The sequence below is a fragment of the Pristis pectinata genome, chromosome 15, assembly GCF_009764475.1.
Source record: "Pristis pectinata isolate sPriPec2 chromosome 15, sPriPec2.1.pri, whole genome shotgun sequence".
In the NCBI taxonomy this organism is placed as follows: domain Eukaryota; kingdom Metazoa; phylum Chordata; class Chondrichthyes; order Rhinopristiformes; family Pristidae; genus Pristis; species Pristis pectinata.
Window position 1 is genome coordinate 25,862,968 of NC_067419.1, and position 17,730 is coordinate 25,880,697.

The 17,730-nt window shown below is 37.5% G+C and overlaps 1 protein-coding gene across 18 annotated transcripts in view; it reads right to left on the reverse strand.

Moving 5' to 3' along the window:
* The window catches only part of LOC127578488 (dedicator of cytokinesis protein 4-like), a 719,988-nt gene that overhangs the window by 545,052 nt on the left and 157,206 nt on the right, over nt 1-17,730 (reverse strand). For all 18 annotated transcript variants that reach the window (XM_052030584.1, XM_052030581.1, XM_052030587.1 and 15 more), the window contains exons 17-23: nt 16,953-17,094; nt 11,109-11,206; nt 10,919-11,002; nt 10,544-10,644; nt 8,681-8,762; nt 6,085-6,255; nt 3,881-4,073 (exon numbers count right to left, since the gene is read on the reverse strand). In XM_052030584.1, the coding sequence (XP_051886544.1) occupies nt 3,881-4,073; nt 6,085-6,255; nt 8,681-8,762; nt 10,544-10,644; nt 10,919-11,002; nt 11,109-11,206; nt 16,953-17,094 (871 nt within the window). The remainder of the gene's footprint in view (nt 1-3,880; nt 4,074-6,084; nt 6,256-8,680; nt 8,763-10,543; nt 10,645-10,918; nt 11,003-11,108; nt 11,207-16,952; nt 17,095-17,730) is intronic.

Below are 17,730 nucleotides of genomic sequence, written 5' to 3' on the forward strand. Positions count from 1 at the left end.
ACATCTTTAGGCTGCAAATTCAGCTGACTAAAACACCCCAAGACTGGTTCAACAATTATCATAGCAGCAGCTGCTGCAGCTGAAATGACTCCCACTTTTCACTGGGCACTGGAAAGCAGAACATTTTCACTTTGCGATCTGTCACCAATGCGTATCATCAATCCCATTTTGAATAGTCACACAGCAAAGCCGATATTGCTGTGGGGAAAAGAAACACATGGTTCTAAGAAAAGAGTTACAAGGCTGAACTATGTGGAGGTAGAGTTTTTTTTGTTAGAGTTAAGGGGGATGGGGAGAGAGTGGAAAAAGATACAAGGCCAAGATCAGATCACTCATAATCTAAATGAATGGCAGAGCTGGTTTGAGGGACTCACTGGCCTCTATTTCCTGTTTTTTTACATCATGTTCTTATCCTACATCAAAGGTAGCTTCATGGCCAGTGTCCTTGCTTCACCAATACTCTCGAGAAGGAAATTCCAACTCTTCCTTCCAGGACTATGTTAAAATAGCTGAAGCACAAAACAGGATGTAACCTTTTATACATGGAGGTATGTCAAAAGGAACGGGTGTCGTCACAATCTATGAACTTTAAATTAGCCTCTAATGTTTCCACGTTTTATTAATGGCATACCTATTCATTATCATTTCCTAAATACCATTTATCATTCTACCCAGCAGCACATGGGAGTACATTCACTTCACAGACTGCAGCAGTTCGAGAAAGCGGTTGTCCACCATCGTCCATGACCAAATGCTGGTGTTGACACCGACATTTCGCAAAAGAAATAAAAAGACTATTTATTCCAATTAGGATATAGAGTCAATGTCCTGGCCATATTGACAATTGTATACTATTTTAAAATCCTACAGCATATACTTTTCATCAGTTATTCAATGCCCGTGATAATGAAATAAGTCTACAAAAATAATTCTGTTTCATTTCAAATTACACTGAGCGTCACTACAAAGTCAAAGCCGAAGATCACGTCAATATAACATCAAAACCTTCATGCTAAGCCACATATAGCTCCTGAACAAAATACTTTTAGACTTCGGGTACATCTGCAATATTGTTCACAAATTGTTCTCAGTTTAGAGAGCAAGGAATGTAAACAGGGCTGAGAAATCAAACAATTAGATCATGTGGAAGCAGGATATTACACTTATTCAAAGAAGGGTGGACCAATGATCCTGTTACCAAACAAATAGGAATGGTAAACTCTGATAGCATTTTTGGGAATATGGGATAAAATTGTTCATTACATTGATTCTAAGTTAGAACACAGCAAAAAGCAAATGGCCAGTTTTTCAACAAAGCATCACTGAATTTCATTCAATATATATTGCAAGCTTCTGAAGGCAAATGGCTAATAAGCTTTCCCTATGAAATTACCAACTTTTCCATGTATTTCTGCCTTCTCCCTTCTGCATTATGGACCAACCTCCTACATGGAGCATTTGAGAAAAGTCTTAAGGCCAAATTAACAATACCCCCACCAATTTCACTTTACACAGAAGCTCCAATGCCTCTTTGAAGAATTCTAACAAGTTTGCAAAGCATTGCTTTCAAACACATCTATGTCATGATAATTTGACATTTCTCTCCATTTGTTCTGCAACATCTTTTTCAGCATATTCACAAATATTTTACCCAAAACATACGTCAGATTCACCAACCTGCCTTTCTGCTGATTTTTGTTAAAAAAGGTGTCTGAAAAATCCCACCTCTCCCATATTTTGATGCAGTTCTTAATTCCAATGACTCCAATGATCCACATCAGGGTTTGATTAATTGAGTCAATCACTTGCTTAACCATCCTGAACATAGCAAGGTGCATCCTCCAAGTGTTATTTAGAAGGGAAACAGTCAGACCTACATTTCGAGCAATCCAGAGCACTTCATATTCTTAAGAGCTATCAGCTATTTTAGATGAAGCTCTAATTAAGATGAAGCTCTATTTCAGACAGACAGGAATAGGGGGAGGTCTCACTTAGAATAACAATGAAGAGATTTTAACAGATAACATCTTGCTCATTGCTTTTTGAAGTTTCTTGTGTTTCAAACTGTGGTGTGCTGATAGATATGCAAGTTGGTTTATTTTGAAGTACTTCTATATAATCGATCAGAATATACAGTGAGGAACAAGACAGAGATTTTATTCCTTTCCTGAATCAAACCATCCATTCTCAGATTCATACAATAAGCCTTCAGGTCCAGATTATGATAATTTTGTTTTAATACAGATGATGTGTCATCTTACCAAACCAACTCCAATTCCAGTTTTCCTAACAAATGCAAAAATGAATCAAGAAGTCAACATATCATCCCAATACTGGCTGGGTCTTCATTGAGAGGTTCAGCCTACTCATCAGTAATGAAAAAACTTGTACTTCATCCAGATTGCCACAACCTTCTTACTATAGTAACTGCTGAACAGGAATAAACAATTTTCTACTTATCTCATGCCTGGGTCCTGAAAGTGCTTCAAAACAATTACTTTTGAAGTGCAGTTATTATGTGGGCAAGTGCAACTTTCTGACAGAGGATGGCATGTAACCAATCATATGAAACAGACAAAAATGCTGCTGTATTTTGATGTTGTCATAAACATCGTGTTACCTGATACCATAAAAAAAAGCTATAAAACCCTCTGCTGTGTAGCAGATAAGAAAATTGGTGGCACAGATGCAGACATGGTGAACTGAACGATCTACTCATGTTTATTTCAAACTGCAGAGATGATGCAAAGTTCCATGATGTAATTGCTATGTTCCAGAATTACCTTTCCTCTGAGACAAATTATTCACTTCAACAGTGACTTAATATTCAAAAGATATCCAAAAAATATTTGCACAATACACTGATTTAAAGTATATTGAAATGTTTCTCTTATTTTTTTTAATGTAATATCTGACTTTGAACTAACAAAATATAATAAAACTCCAAAATCATGTTTCTTCAGTAATTCAAGTTGGCAGGCCTTACAAATGTGCAGTCCAACAACCAGCTTTCAATGTCAACTAGTTTGCCAATTCTAGACCATTTAACGTTAGAGTAAATCAAGGTGGTTCATGGCAACAAATGCATTTTATTCACCAACCTTGAAACTGCACTGAAGTTTTTTTTTAAATCGTCTTTTCTTTAAAAGCTTAAACCTGGAGAAGTGCAGTTAGTTTCAAAGCTGTCAGGAGACAACCTTAAATGGCTAAACATGCAGAGAAGTTCAAATTCCACCATGGTAAGCAGAATGTCACCCCAAAAGAATGAAAGCATGTGTTAGTAAAGGTGAAAGACAGAGCAGTTCTATACATATGAACTATATTTTTCTCGATCCTTGAATTTTAACTGCTCTTTTAGTTTCCTCCGAATAAATGACTGTAAAATGTAGTTGATACCTTCATTTCAAGCAAATCTTGAATCAACATTTTCACAATTATAAAACACAGCCAGGAAAAGTCAGTTTGTACATTGGTGCATTTAATATTTATTGAATTTTTTTTTACTAAATATGCAGTAGTTTTGCAATATTGATTATGTAACAAGCTGTAAGTATCGAGTAACAGGGAATATGTAGAACAGGATATTCATCAACATAAAACAAAGTTATACTGCTATAAGTTGCAATTTATGTTCTCAAAGTAATTAAGCCTCATCCCCTTTACTGCAAACATTTCCTTTTGAATAATAAACAATATTGTTCCATCTGTTTAAATCCAGTGAAAGATTTTTTAATAAACCCTGCTGGGGTCACTGGCTTGTGTGTCAAATATAGATCTTTTGATTCAACAAGAATAATATTGGCCAACTGCAATAACCATTTATCAACAGATTGGAGAACTTGTACAGTTAACATAATAGTGAAACAATTATCTCTCTTACCGGGATTAGCAAAAAGTTGGCTCTCTACTGTTTTAGCAATGCACTGAAGCTTGACAGCTTCCAGTGAATATTCCACATGTAGGATATCTGGCATGCTGCGCAACGTGTCTCTAACCAGATTTGCAACTTCTCGCACATCTATCAGTTTCAGCATTTCTGAGTATACAGCTGGAAAGGAGCTCAGAAACACAGCCTGGTAAAGAAAAAGGAAAGATAAAAATTTAACTCAAATATCAAAACTCCACTAGGGTCACAAACACTACTTCAACAGGAGGCAGTAGTTTACTTGTAATTCTTTCAATTTAGTTTTCAAAAAGCAAAACAAAGCAGATATTGGAAACCTGAAAAAAAATATAGAAAACTCCAAAAATACTCAGCAAGTCAGTCAGCATCTGTGAAGAGAGAAACAAAGTTAAAGTTTCAGGTCAATGACCTTTCACCACAAATCCTGATTTGTTCTCATAATACGGAGTACAAAGTTAATGATTGCTTCCCTGATTACCCCATTTAATCCACAATCATGACTGAGTTTCTGGTCATTTGTGAATATCATTCTCCATCCCACTCCCGTGATAACCACTGATCTCCCAGGCTGTTCCAATGAGGTTGAATGGGAAGCAACTCATCTTTAGTTTAATCAGATTCCTACTTTATGAACTCAACATTGAGCTCAGTAATGCAGATCATAACCACTGCTCCATGCTTTTTGGCCAGTGGGTGTTGATTTATCAAGTGTTATTCTCAGTCCCTCCAGATGTGTCTCTTTTTGTACTTGGCCAATTACTACCCTCTATTATTTTGAATCATCATGACAGTTTGTAATTTGGTCTCCTCAGTTTTCTGTCCTTTCTGAAACAATCTCTTTTGTGCAGGGACCTGTGCAGAGGAGGTGGGGTGTTATGTTCTCATACCCAGAAATTAAAGATTAAGCTCGCAAAAGACATATAGGTAACTATATATGTGCTCCTCCAAAATCAGTCACACCAAAGCAAATCCTACTTTATTCTTTTTCTTTTCTTGCTGTTCTAATGTACCTCCCTAAGAACTATACCATCTCTAATCCCATCCAGTTCTGAAGGAAGGTCCATCTGAAATGCTAACCCTGCTCTTCTCTCAAAAGGAGATGCCCAACTTGCTGAGTATATCCAGCATTTTGCATTCTTTCTTCAGATTTCCAGAATCAGAGTATTTCTTTTGATTTGATAATCCCTGTCTGATAAATTGTAGCAATTAAGCAATAACTACTTTAATCCATGACTTCAAAGGGAATGTTCCATGTACTGAGATATACGAGACAAGACAATCTAAACAAATCCCAATACACCTCTCAACTTCATAATAAAATTGTTTCAAATTTTACTTTTTAAATTGCATGCAACAGAAAAAAGTATCAATGTTCCTGACATTACCAATTTAAATAAAGTAAAAATGTCAGCATTTTGTTGTTTAATCTTTCCACAAGCAAAAGTATTATCCAAATTACAGCTTAGTCTGTAAATAAATCAAACATCATTTTCAAAAATGAGAGTTAATATATGTTACAAGGTGACATTCTGGACTTCAGCAACTGTATAAAGGATTGTGGGTGATATGTATTTGATAACAACCCAGAAGCAACCCATCTACACTCTGTTCTTTTGCCTCTGAGGCTGACTTCAAAGGAGCAGAAAATCGAATGAGGTATAAACAGGGCTGCTGTTTCATCATTATCACTTCTGTACTAGCACCCATATTGGAGAAGCAGCCTTAAAAGGATTGTCAGAATGGCCTCTAAATATCACACGGCACAACTAGCAACCTAGAAATTTATAGAGATCATTCTGTTGGAGAATCTTATCAAAATTTATGAAAATCTTTGTCAGCATACATCAGAGTGGTAAAATCAACCATAAATCAAATGAAAATCAGTTGTGGTTTGAGGAAGGTATGGAATTTCTGATGCGTTCTTTCTTCGCTTCACAAAGACATGAAAATTAGGCACAGCACTACTGAATAACATCCAATAGTGGCTAAAATTTGCTAATCTGGTACCAATAAAGTCCTGAGCATGCTGGATTATCAGAGTTTTATTGTGTTGTTAGACACAGTGAAATGGAGGGAAAAAAATTAGGCCTGGCTGAAAATTGGCAATACCTGATCATCACCTAAGAAAATTAGAATATGATGCACTGAGTTATTGCAGGGTTAAGGTTTAAGCAACTCACCTGAGTTTGTGTAATGATGGATGATCCCTGGCTCTCAATGGAAAGGAAATATCTCACTGACTGGAATAGTTCATAAATGCTATTTCGAAATTCTTCCTCATTCTGTCCACCAGTCGCAAGAGCGTATAGGCTCCGAGAATGAACGATGTACTTAAATATATACTCCTGTGCCTAGAATTAGAATTAGAAAACTGCTCATAGATTGCCGTGAAATAGCTGGTATTTTTAATCATTTTAAAACAGTCAACTGTCAAAAAAAAAGAAAAAAGATACATGCCACAGCAGTAGTGGATCAGCCTTTTTGGCATTCTAAGATTATATAAATTATGAGTTGCTGCTTTGCGGAACTGCCTTATTGTCTGAACTGACACTTTATTGAAGGTATTTGCCATAATGGGGCCTTCACTAATCACTCCTTTGGCAGCTATGTGAAATAAATTGGCAGGCAGCCAGATACAATGCACAAACTCTTCCAACAAAAAGTCAAAATGTCATTCTCAGAGTGACTCAGTGTTCTTTAAATTGTTCAGTAGGACTATATTATCTGAATTCATCATGGGTTTAATCAAGGTAATTGCAAGTGCAAGCCAATACATTGTTGTGTAGCCTTAAATACAAAAATCAGTTCGTACTTAAATATGTCCATTCTAAGTCAGCACACAATGTGACTAAAACTTCAGAAACACCCAGCACTCAGAGAGACTAATTATCAAATTTCAAAGATAATATTACAATAGTACCAAAAGAAAATCCCTTCTCTATTTATCTAAAGCCCTACCAAGATAAACTGAATGAATCCAAGTTCAGATCCTTATTGGAGATCCCCAAAATTATAGAATATCAATATAAATTTTTGAAGACAATTGGAACATTTCATTATGGTAGAGGTGCTACATGAAGCCAAGTAGTTGAAGATGTTTCTGCTTGTTTGTACTGGTTAAAAGTCACCAATTTCTGGTTGTTCACTGTTATAAGCCACCAATGACAACTAAGCAAAAATATATTCAATTTGCGACAGATGTCAGGCACTTCTTACTTGAGTGACAAAATCGTTGTGTCTCCAAGTGATATTTCAACAAGATGTTCTTATCGCAACCTGCCTCACAAGCAAATCTGCAGTTTTCTATGTTCTCAACTGGACCTCCAAATGTTTCAGATTCCCATGCCTCTGCCAACAGCCCACTAATGCACCGGTAAAATAAGTTAATTATGCCTCAACTCTCCATACAGAATAACACAGGATATATGTGAAATTCAGATCAAATTCAGTATTTTGGATTAAAATCTACAACTAATTACAGGATCATACACATATTAATATATAACATTGAGAAAAACAAGTTTGACAATTGGCACTGTTTAGGCATGAAAGAGAAGCTCTGGCAATACTGGACTTTTAAATTAGACAATTCTGCTGATAATAACAGCTCAGGCTTCCCTGGCTGTAGCAATACACTGATTTCTAACTTCCCTTCCCATGGTACGAAGAAGTAGCTTGCAGACTGCAATTCAAGTTTTCAAGATGATTGAAGAATGTATATTGACAAAATGAAAAAGAAACACAACTTTATAATTTTTATATCAATAGCTCAGATTTTATAGACAGCAGCTAATGAACAAAACTTCTTGTTCTTTACACTTAGGCTGTTTCTACTTTGAAATGATATATTGATGTGGATTGAAGATTGGTCAATAGAGAGCAGGAGTAAACAGGTTGTATTCAGGCTGTGACCAGCGAGGTACTGCAGGGATCTGTGCAAGGCTCCAGCTGTTCACAATCTATATGAATGATTTGGATCAGTGTAATCAAGCGAGATATATCCAATTTTGCTGATAATACAATGCTAGGTGGCAGTCTGGGTTGTGAGGAGGATGAGGAAATGTGGAAAAATGTTAAGTTATCCACTTCAAAAAATAAAGAAAAAGGATGGTAGAATATTTTTAGATGATGATAGATTGAAAGGCATTAAGCTTTCAAGGTCCTGGGTATACTTGTACATGAAACATGATATGTTAATAGACAGATTCAGCGAGCAATTAGGAAAGCAAATAGTATATTGATCTTTATAGCAATAGGATCTGAATACATGAATAGAGACATTGTTCCAATTATATAGGGGTCTGGTAAGATCACAATTGGAATATTACATACTGGTCCAGTCTCCCGACCCAACAACAGATACATTCGTAAAAGGGAGAATGCAGCAAGGTTCACCAGATTAATTCCTAAAATAGCAAGTTGCTATATGAGGAAAGATTAAGCAGACTTGGCTGTACTCTTCATGTTCAGGAGAATTAGAGGAGATCTCATCGACGTACTCCTTAAATAGTGAGCACTAATGGCCTCACCACAATTCTTGTGAAAAAGCAAAACTATTAGCGTGCTTGAGTTTACTGTTGCTGCTAGCTTACTGGTAAGCAGCTAACCTATTCAGAAGTGCTTTACATATGACATCAAATATATCCCCTTGATTCACAGCTGTAGAATAGGCCAAAACCTTCTTTCAGCTTCTTTTATCAAATGAAAACTTTTAAGTCTTTAGCACACATTATAATAAGAGTAATTAACATTAAATTGTTGGGTAAAAATTCTTACCCTCAGCACATCTTGAATATGCTCTTGTCGCTCTGCTTCTATTGAACGATCAATGTACCGTTTCAGTACTTTTATAAGGTCCCTGCAACATTCAGAATATGGCAATGTAACAAAACCAATCCATTATTATTTTAAAAGCATACTTCTCTGTCAAACTGCATGGTCGTGTGATAAGGTGGATCAGTTTCTACAACCAAGTTCGCATCAAAAGGGTACTCAAACCAATTTCACTGATGTTGGCAACTACAGTGGTGGTCTTCGCTCCTGTTTTCATTACCCTCATTCAGTAAAGTTCTGACCTCAGTTTGCTGCCTTCGACAGTTACATTCAACTCAATGTGTGCATTCTGGAACCCCAAAAGGAAAAACAAACATTTGGCATTTATATCGCATCTTTCATGACAACAGGACTTCCCAAAGCCCTTTATAGCAAAATAAAATAGTTTGGAAGTATAGTCACTGTTGCAATGTAGGAAGTGCAGCAATCTATTTCTGTAAATTTACACAAAGAACAATGCAATAACAACCAGATAATTTTTAGAGGGAGATAAAACCAGAAAATACTGGAAACACTTCTGAAGAAGGGTCTTTGACCTTCAGCATTAGCTGTTTCTCTGTCCATGGATGCTACATGACCTGCTAAATGTTTACAGAATTTTTTGTTTGTATTTCAGTCTTACAGCATTGGTGGCTTTCTGATTTCTTTTTAAGGATGTTGATTGAGAGAGAAGTCTTAGTCAAGACAAAGTTTCCTTGACATTGAATCCTTCTTCTACCTGGGCAAGCAGCCAGGGCTTTGGTTTAATCCCTTATCCAAAACAACAGCCCCCTCAGCAGTTCAACATTTTGTCGCTAATGAATTAGATTTTCAGCCAAGATTTTGTGCTTAGGCCTGAGGAGTGGGATCCACAATCTACTTGCTCAAAAGCACAATTGCAACCAACTAAGCCAGCACTGAGGCTAAATTACACACAAGGTAAACAAATTACCTTGACACTTATGTTTGGTTGGAATGCCACGGTCTGCTGTCTGCATAGTGCAGAGTTTGTAAAGTTCTCCCTGTAAACTCATGAATTTCACACAGATGTTCTCATTTCCCCTCACATCTGGAAATCACTTGAATCACTTGAATCACCGATGCGTAGAAGGCCCTGTGCCTGCGCGGGTTTCCTCCGGGTGCTCCAGTTTCCTCCCACATTCCAAAGACATACGGGTTAGGAAGTTTGGGCATGCTATGTTGGCGCCGGAAGCGTGGCGACACTTGCGGGCTGCCCCCAGAACACTCTACGCAAAAGATGCATTTCACTGTGTGTTTCGATGTACATGTGACTAATAAAAATATCTGATCTGGTTAACTAGTATACATAGATATGGACATGGTGGATCATTGGGTCTGCTTCTGCACTATATGACTATGACTCTATGATCTAATTACACCCACAGATAAGTCTGGCCAGCTGATCTATCTATGCATAGGAGCACTGCAGTTTACAGAATCATCTCCTGACTTGGAAAGTTCACTGCAGCCTTTAATTTCATCATAGTGGTGCCACTACTTCAGAACTATTAGAAAGCTAAAGGGGAGAAATCCATTATTGGTATTGGTTTATTATTGTCACTTGTACCGAGGTACAGTGATTAGCACATTGGATAATCACTGTTTAAAAAAATATTTAGTTCAGGTGGAAATCAGCAGTACTTTGTATTGAGCTTATGGTAAATCAAAATTTTCAGGTTATTCCAATTTCATTTTAATGCAGGATATGGCCATCCAAAAGGAATATCATATGGTATTCTCAGATACAAACAACCCAATGGGAATGCAAGACATTAAGAATTAATTTACAGATGCATCAGACAGTACCTGTAGGCTAATGCTCCTGCAAAATGACTCTCTATATACGTATCCATGACTGGCTTAAAATGCTGAAACTTGATATCCTGTAACAAATTGATTATATGAACCTGTGAAAGACAAAGACATTAGTGATCAAAGTGTTCTCAATACAATACAGTGGGATAAACTTTAAATCAAATTTGTTTAAATGCCATGGTCTACAGTCTTCAAATTAAAATGAAAGAGTAATTGTTAAGAGAACAATGTAATTTTTTTTCCACGCAGTGGTTTAGATGAACTTAGGTAAACTTTATTTTATAAATGCAAACATTAAACCTGAAAAGGAACTAAAATAATTGAAATTTATCAATTAATTGAAAGTTAAATTGGAAAAACACTCACCAATGAATCAAAAACTTTTAATCCATATTTTTGTGAATTCTCATCCAAAATTCCAAATAATGCATCCAGTGTATCTTGCAAAAACTACAAGAGACATCCAAATGAAATTGTAGTCACTGGTTTACCCAAAAAACCAAAGCCATTTAGAATAATGTGCTGTAAAATATAAAATGTAAACAGTGCAATCTACCTTGACTATTTCTGCACCATCGATATCTTTGAATTTTGAAAGAATGTCGCATATTCTTTCTGGGTGGGCTCTCCATTTCAAAAAATCTAGCAAATCTCCTTAAAAGTAAAAGATTTATAAAATGTGAATAAATATTTTACAAACTTGAACAATGAAATAATATAATTATTTCCAATTATGGCTGTTCCAGTCAAAAGCAAGTGCAAGTTAGTCAGTCAGTCTTCATGTTGGTTTTCCATAAACACGTTTGTTGAACTTAAGTTTTTTTTTCTATAAAGAGAGGATGCTGGAAATACTCAGCAGCACCTGTGGAGGGAGAAAGTCAAGGTTTGCATTTTATCAGAATTTGGAAACAAATTTCTGATATTTACAAGTTCCCCCACCCAGACCCCAAGTCGCGAATCATCCTGATGTAGAAATATTTTACAGTTCATAGTTATACAGCACAGAAACAGGCCCTTCAGCTCACAGAGTCAGCGCCAACCAATAAACACCCATCCACATTAATCCAGTTTTATCTTCAACTCCCCCGGTTCTACCACTAGCACCGCATACACCACACACGGCCAACTAACATAACAAACTGCATGTCTTTGAGATATGGGAGGGAACCCGAGCCTGCAGGGGAAGCCCAGGCAGTCATAGGGAGATTTTGCAAACTCCGCATAAACGGCAGCAGAAGTCAGGATAGAATTCGAGTCATGAGTTAAGAGGCAGCAGCTCTACTAGCAGCGCCACTGTGCCATCCCCTTCCTTCACTGTTAGCTAATTGCTATGCCTTTTTTGAAATAATCTTTAGCTGGTACTTATTTGATGCAAATGTTACTTCGCATTTGCCAGCCCATCTACGATGTTGTCCATTTCATAATTAATCATCTTCAGAGGTTTAGGAGTAAGAGTTAGTTAATGATTCTATTTTATAGTTTTAGTTGTAGCCCTTTCTGCTATCCTATATCCTAACCAGCTACCTCGCAAAGTGCTATACGCATTTCTTTCTTTTTCAAACTTAGCATGGTCTGTACAACTTGTTGTTCTGTCAGGCTTTTCCCTCTTCATATTTACAATGGTTTTACCAATGGAAATGTGCTAATGCATAGCCTGACAACTGTTTTCCTTCAAATCATTGAAGAAGCTTTTCTCATTCTTTCTTAATCCAATATTTGCCAAATGTCTTGAATACAGTTTAACCAAAGTTATATATTTTACCCCAATGTTTCAATTCTGGCTTTTATAAAGTTTTAGTAAAAGACCTGAACATCTTCTGAAAGCTTTAGCATGATGTGTTTATCCAGATCTCTGCTTCCCATTCATACTTCTATTCTGCAGTCCGAGCATGTGCAGTACAGTGAATTTCCCAGGATGTATCGGGCCCATTTAAACTGGAGTATTGATGGATAATTTTTCTTCCGGTTTTAGCTTCAGCAATTTATGTTCAGCAGGTTTTCTTGAAATAATTTCCAAACGCGGAATTGAACGCTAAAGCATTTTTAACATTTACATTCTTTTAAAGTTTTATAACTGAGGGAAATTGACTACGTGGTGATGGATTACATTGCTGTTATCGTTTTGGCTTTCTGTTCGTGGAGAGTTTGAATGGGATTGTCCCTTTTAGACCTGAATGTACCATGTGATTTGACATTTGTAACATTCTTGCATCAGCATTCTGTTCATTGAGTGCTAACAGCCTTAAAGATACGACATTTTATCGGCAGCTCAATCCCTGTCATTTGTCCCAATAGAGAACAACACAAATGAGCCTAGTCAATACAGCTCATTAGATTTCAGAACTTGGAAAACTGCGAGGACACTGAAGCAGGTTCTTCTTAACCAATATTTCATTTCCTTTTAAACTGGTGTTACTTGTCTTAGCAAACACCAATACTGAAGAAGGTAGGCAGCTCTCTCCACAAGGGCCTCTCTGATGATCAAGGTATGAGGAGTGATGCACTTGCCATCACAGATGGATTTGGAGGATAGACAATCTGAAGAGGAATATAAAGTCTGGTCTAAATAGGGAGCTAAGCAGCTAACCCGTGGAGGTAATCTAGAAATTGGGGCAATGCATGGAAAAGATTGTGTGCCACAGAAATTGCAAAGTGATCAAGTGATATATAGCCCAAAGTAATGGTAATAGTTGTAAAGTGGATGGAAAGCTGCTGTTTTTGTACATTATCAGAGTGAGTTGATAATATCCCAACAGCATGGTCTTTATTGATTTTATGGGAAGATTGAGTCTTTTTCCAAAATAAAGGGGTTTCCAGTTGTTACGGACTCAGTGAAAGTCCCTTTAAGATAGAGAGTGTGTGTGTATGTGTGTGTGGGGCGTGCTTACGTCAATAGAAGATAAAGGACGTAATGACGTTGTTGAAGAAGTTAGAAGAAGAAGGAAGAGAGAGAGAGAAGGGAGAGAGACACCAGCCTGCTTGTTTTCTCTATCGATGGATGAGAAACAATAACTGTGTTTGCCACTGAAATCCATGTATGGAAGTTGGAAGTAATCCGGTGGAGTTCACTTTGTTGCTGACCTGTAGAAGGAAACAGGTATTTGTGTGTGGACGACCACGGTTCGGATGCTTTTCGGGGTGAGCAAGTCACTACCGAGTAAACACTGAAGTGTCGTTTGGGTTCCATCGTGGAACATTTGGATTTCGTATGTACTCTCTCTATGTTTTTCTACATCTACATCTTATCTTCAGACAACGGTGGTTGTTGAAGAAGCCCTTGCTCATGTTTCACCTTATGGCTTGCGGAACTGAACTTTAAGAACCATTCAGGAACTGGGAGTTTTGGACTTTGTCACACACACACACAAAGAGTTTAGTTTTGGGGTTAACGTTCGAGGTTTAACATTTTTGAATTCTAACATACTAACATTTTTACTTTTATTTTACGTATTATCATAAGTAGTGATTAATAAAATAGTTTTTAACACTGAATCATGCTCAGTGTGTTTCTTTTGTTGCTGGTTTGTGACACCAGTGTTGACAATTTGAGAGTTTGTCAGCAAGGGTTGCCCACTTGTTGACTTCACAATAGAACAGCATGTAAAGCAAATATTTAGTGCATTACAATGTCAATGAGATCCTTGGTCAGAAGGAGCCCATTGTGAAAGCATCTGTGGAGGCCACCACAGGTGAAAAGACAAAGTTACGGAGCAAATCAAGAGTAAGCCAGAAAAGCAGACAACAGAGACATACTGAAGTAGAAAACAGTCCTTTATGATCAGCTTAAGTTCAAAGTACCATTCAGACAACGATTGTGTGTTTTCGGAGCAAGCAGCTTAGAAGAGTCAATACTTGGGATATTGTAAGCAGTTATTGGAGTGTTAGGATGCCAGTCGATTCATTTGCAAGGATCCACAGATAAGGTTAGAACATAGAACAGTACAGAACAGGAAGAGGTCCTTCAGTCCACAATGTTGTGCCAAATTAATTAAGCAAATGATGCCTATCTACACTAATTCCTACTGCCTACACATGATCCATATCCCTCCATTCTCTGCATAGTCATGCACTCATCTTAGAGCCTCTTAAATGCCTCTATCATATCTGCATCCACCACCACCACTGGCAGCACATTTCAAGCACCCACCACTCTGTGTCAAAAAACTTGCTGTGCACATCTCCTTTGAATTTTCCCTTTCTCACTTTAAATGTATGCCCTCTCGTATTAGACAAGTTGACCCTGGAGAAAGGTTGAAGGTGACAAGCTCAGCACTGGAGAATGAAGGGTTCTGACAAAGGGTCACAGACCCAAAACATTGACTTCTCTTTCCACAGATGCTGCCTGACTTGCTGAAGCCTCCCAGGGTTTTCTGTATTTTTGTTCAACAACTGTGCTCTTGGTACCAGATCAGGTGAGCCCTTGGACTTTGAGAACCATGGTGTTTACCATATGGACAAAATAATTTTGAGTTGGGCAAACTGCAACTATGCAATTTTTCACTGCAAAACTGTACAAAGGTCAGGGTTTTTTCCAAATTTGGGATTACATTGGCAACATATCTTTGTAATGAATTGATATGCATTTTTCCCTACTCACTATAATTTATTACAACACAAATCTAATAAAGTCTAAAAAAAATTCCTATCCTAAACAATTATTTTTCAATCATTTCCATCTGTACAAGAGTTTGTGAACTGTTAAAATAAATCCCTCTTCTTCTCCATTTCAGCTTATCTGTCCTTGAGGGAGAAAAAAATCTCTACTTTAAGAAAGAATCAATGGCACTTAAGGCGCACAGAATCTATATGCACATAAATATGCTCCAAGTAATTATGACCGTAACCCAATATTCTTGACCCACATAAGCAGTATTGTGCATTTGGGATGTCCCCATTCAGTTCTTCCTTGACTTGATGTACAGCACCAAATGGTTCCTAATTTAAAAGAATCGATATTTAAATTGGCAATTTGAGTATAAGTAATTAAAGGATAACTGGAGTGAGCACTAAGAGGGAATAAAGCATACTGACAGGTAGCAGGTACCCTTCAGCAATTGGGATGGAAATAAACAATCTGCTGGAGGAACTCAGCGGGTCAAGCAGCATCCATGGGAGGAAAGGAATTGTCAACGTTTCAGGTTGAAACTCTGCATCAGGACTGATACTGGAGCTCAAAGCAAGGTTTATTTTCTTCTTAATGTTGTAGTGGAATCACAGAACTGACACAACAGAGTAGGCAATTTGCTCATCAAATCTACATCAGCTTCTAGTTATAGAGTCTTAGAGTACAGAAATGGGCCCTTCAGCCCAGCTCATCCATGCCGACTGTGTTGCCCAGTGAGCTAGTCCCATCTGACTGCATTTGGCCCATAGACCTCTAAACCTCTCCTATCCATGTGCTTAACTGGCTGGCTTTTAAATGTTGCTAGTGTGCCCACTTCAACCACTATTTCTGGCAGCTTACTCCAAATATGCACCACCCTTTGCGTGTAGAAGCTGCCCCAGATGTCCCTTTTAAATCTCTCGCCTCTAATCTTAAGCCTATGCCCTCTTGTTTTTAAGCGCACCCTCCCTGGGAAAAAGACTATGTGCTTTTTAGCAATCCTCTCAATGCCAATCCTCTACTCTTCTCCAAAGCCCTACAAACTCTTTTTTTCACCTCCCTTGCACATTGGTTTAAATCTCAGCTCTCGTTGTCAAACCATCTCCCAGTGGAAAGCATTTCTCTTTCTTCTCAGACTGATAGAATTTTGAATATTTCTATTAAATTCCCTCCCTTGTTGTAAAGAGAAACAATCAACATTTCTACATGTAACCACTCCCCTCATCTGTGGCATCTTTCTGGTAAATTTGCTCTATACCCTCTCCAAGGCTTTAGCATCCTTCCTAAAGGATGGTACCAGCAATGGACCATAATAATAGCTTAGGCATATTCAGCGATTTATAAAATGTGTATATAAACCCAGAAAGGGTTTACCGTTGGCATTGTTTGCCCAAAATGAAAACTGTTCCATTGTCAATAATACTATTCAAATTGATGAGCATAAGCGTTACACGACCACTGCTTTGGAAACTGAAGGACCAGGTGAACAGAAATTCTACTTGTGGTTTTTGTGTTAGCATTAACCTATAGCCACAGTTCTGTGTGTCACAGCACAAATGTCCAAGTTTAGTCATTCATGATGCACAGGTTCTCTCCAATAAAAACTAGTTCCCTTTGGGGAAAACCAGTCTATGTAACTTGGGAGTTGCAAGCTCCAGAATCACCCTCTCCAGCACTGTTTGAACTCTTTCTCACTGACCAATGGATAGAAACTGATTCCCAAACATCACAAAACTAAATGAAAAAATAATTTAAAGCAGAAAGTCCATTTACTACACATGGAAAACATCCCCTTACCATTCTGAGTGAGCTTAGTAGAACAAAGAAATGATGAGATCCAAAATGTCTCCTTGGAAGCTTTAATTGGCTGATTGTTCCCTTTGCAATAGGGAAGTTTGAGGTAGCGAGTAGGATCCTGAAAATTTGTGTTTTCTTCACACTGCAAAATAAAATCGTACAAGTTTTATCCGACTTGTCATTCATGTTAAAAGAACTTCTGGTATTACATTGTCAAATTCCACCAGAACATGGCATTTGAGGCCATGTAGAGAGTTGATTTGCTGCATGTTTGTACCTAGTTGGCAGTGGTGTAAGCATTTTATTAATGAATCCAGACCTAGGTTCGGAATGCATAACCGTATGATAGGATATATTAATAATATAGTATTAAGCCTTTGGATATTACTTTGGTCACAGCAAAATGTCACCAGTTCTAGAAAATCAAGATACCAAAATGTTAAATCCTGACAGGCTTGCAGGTATTGCACCAACAATGCCTTCCAGTAATGACTCTGCCAGACATTAAACGGGTAATGATGGGGCATCTAATGTATGTGGAAATGGTGATTCCCCAAACCACTACCAATGGATCTACAGTAACCAAATATCCTTTGCCTTTGGGGAAAAAAAACAGCAAGATGTCACCAGGCAAAATTGTCAATCCAAATCTGATCCTCTATCCTGGACTGACTAATGCCTTGTCAACTGCAGTTCACTTGCTTATAGAGCCTTTATCAACATCAAAATAAAAACCGGTAAAACTACTCCTTATAGGACCCTGTCTCCTACATTACTT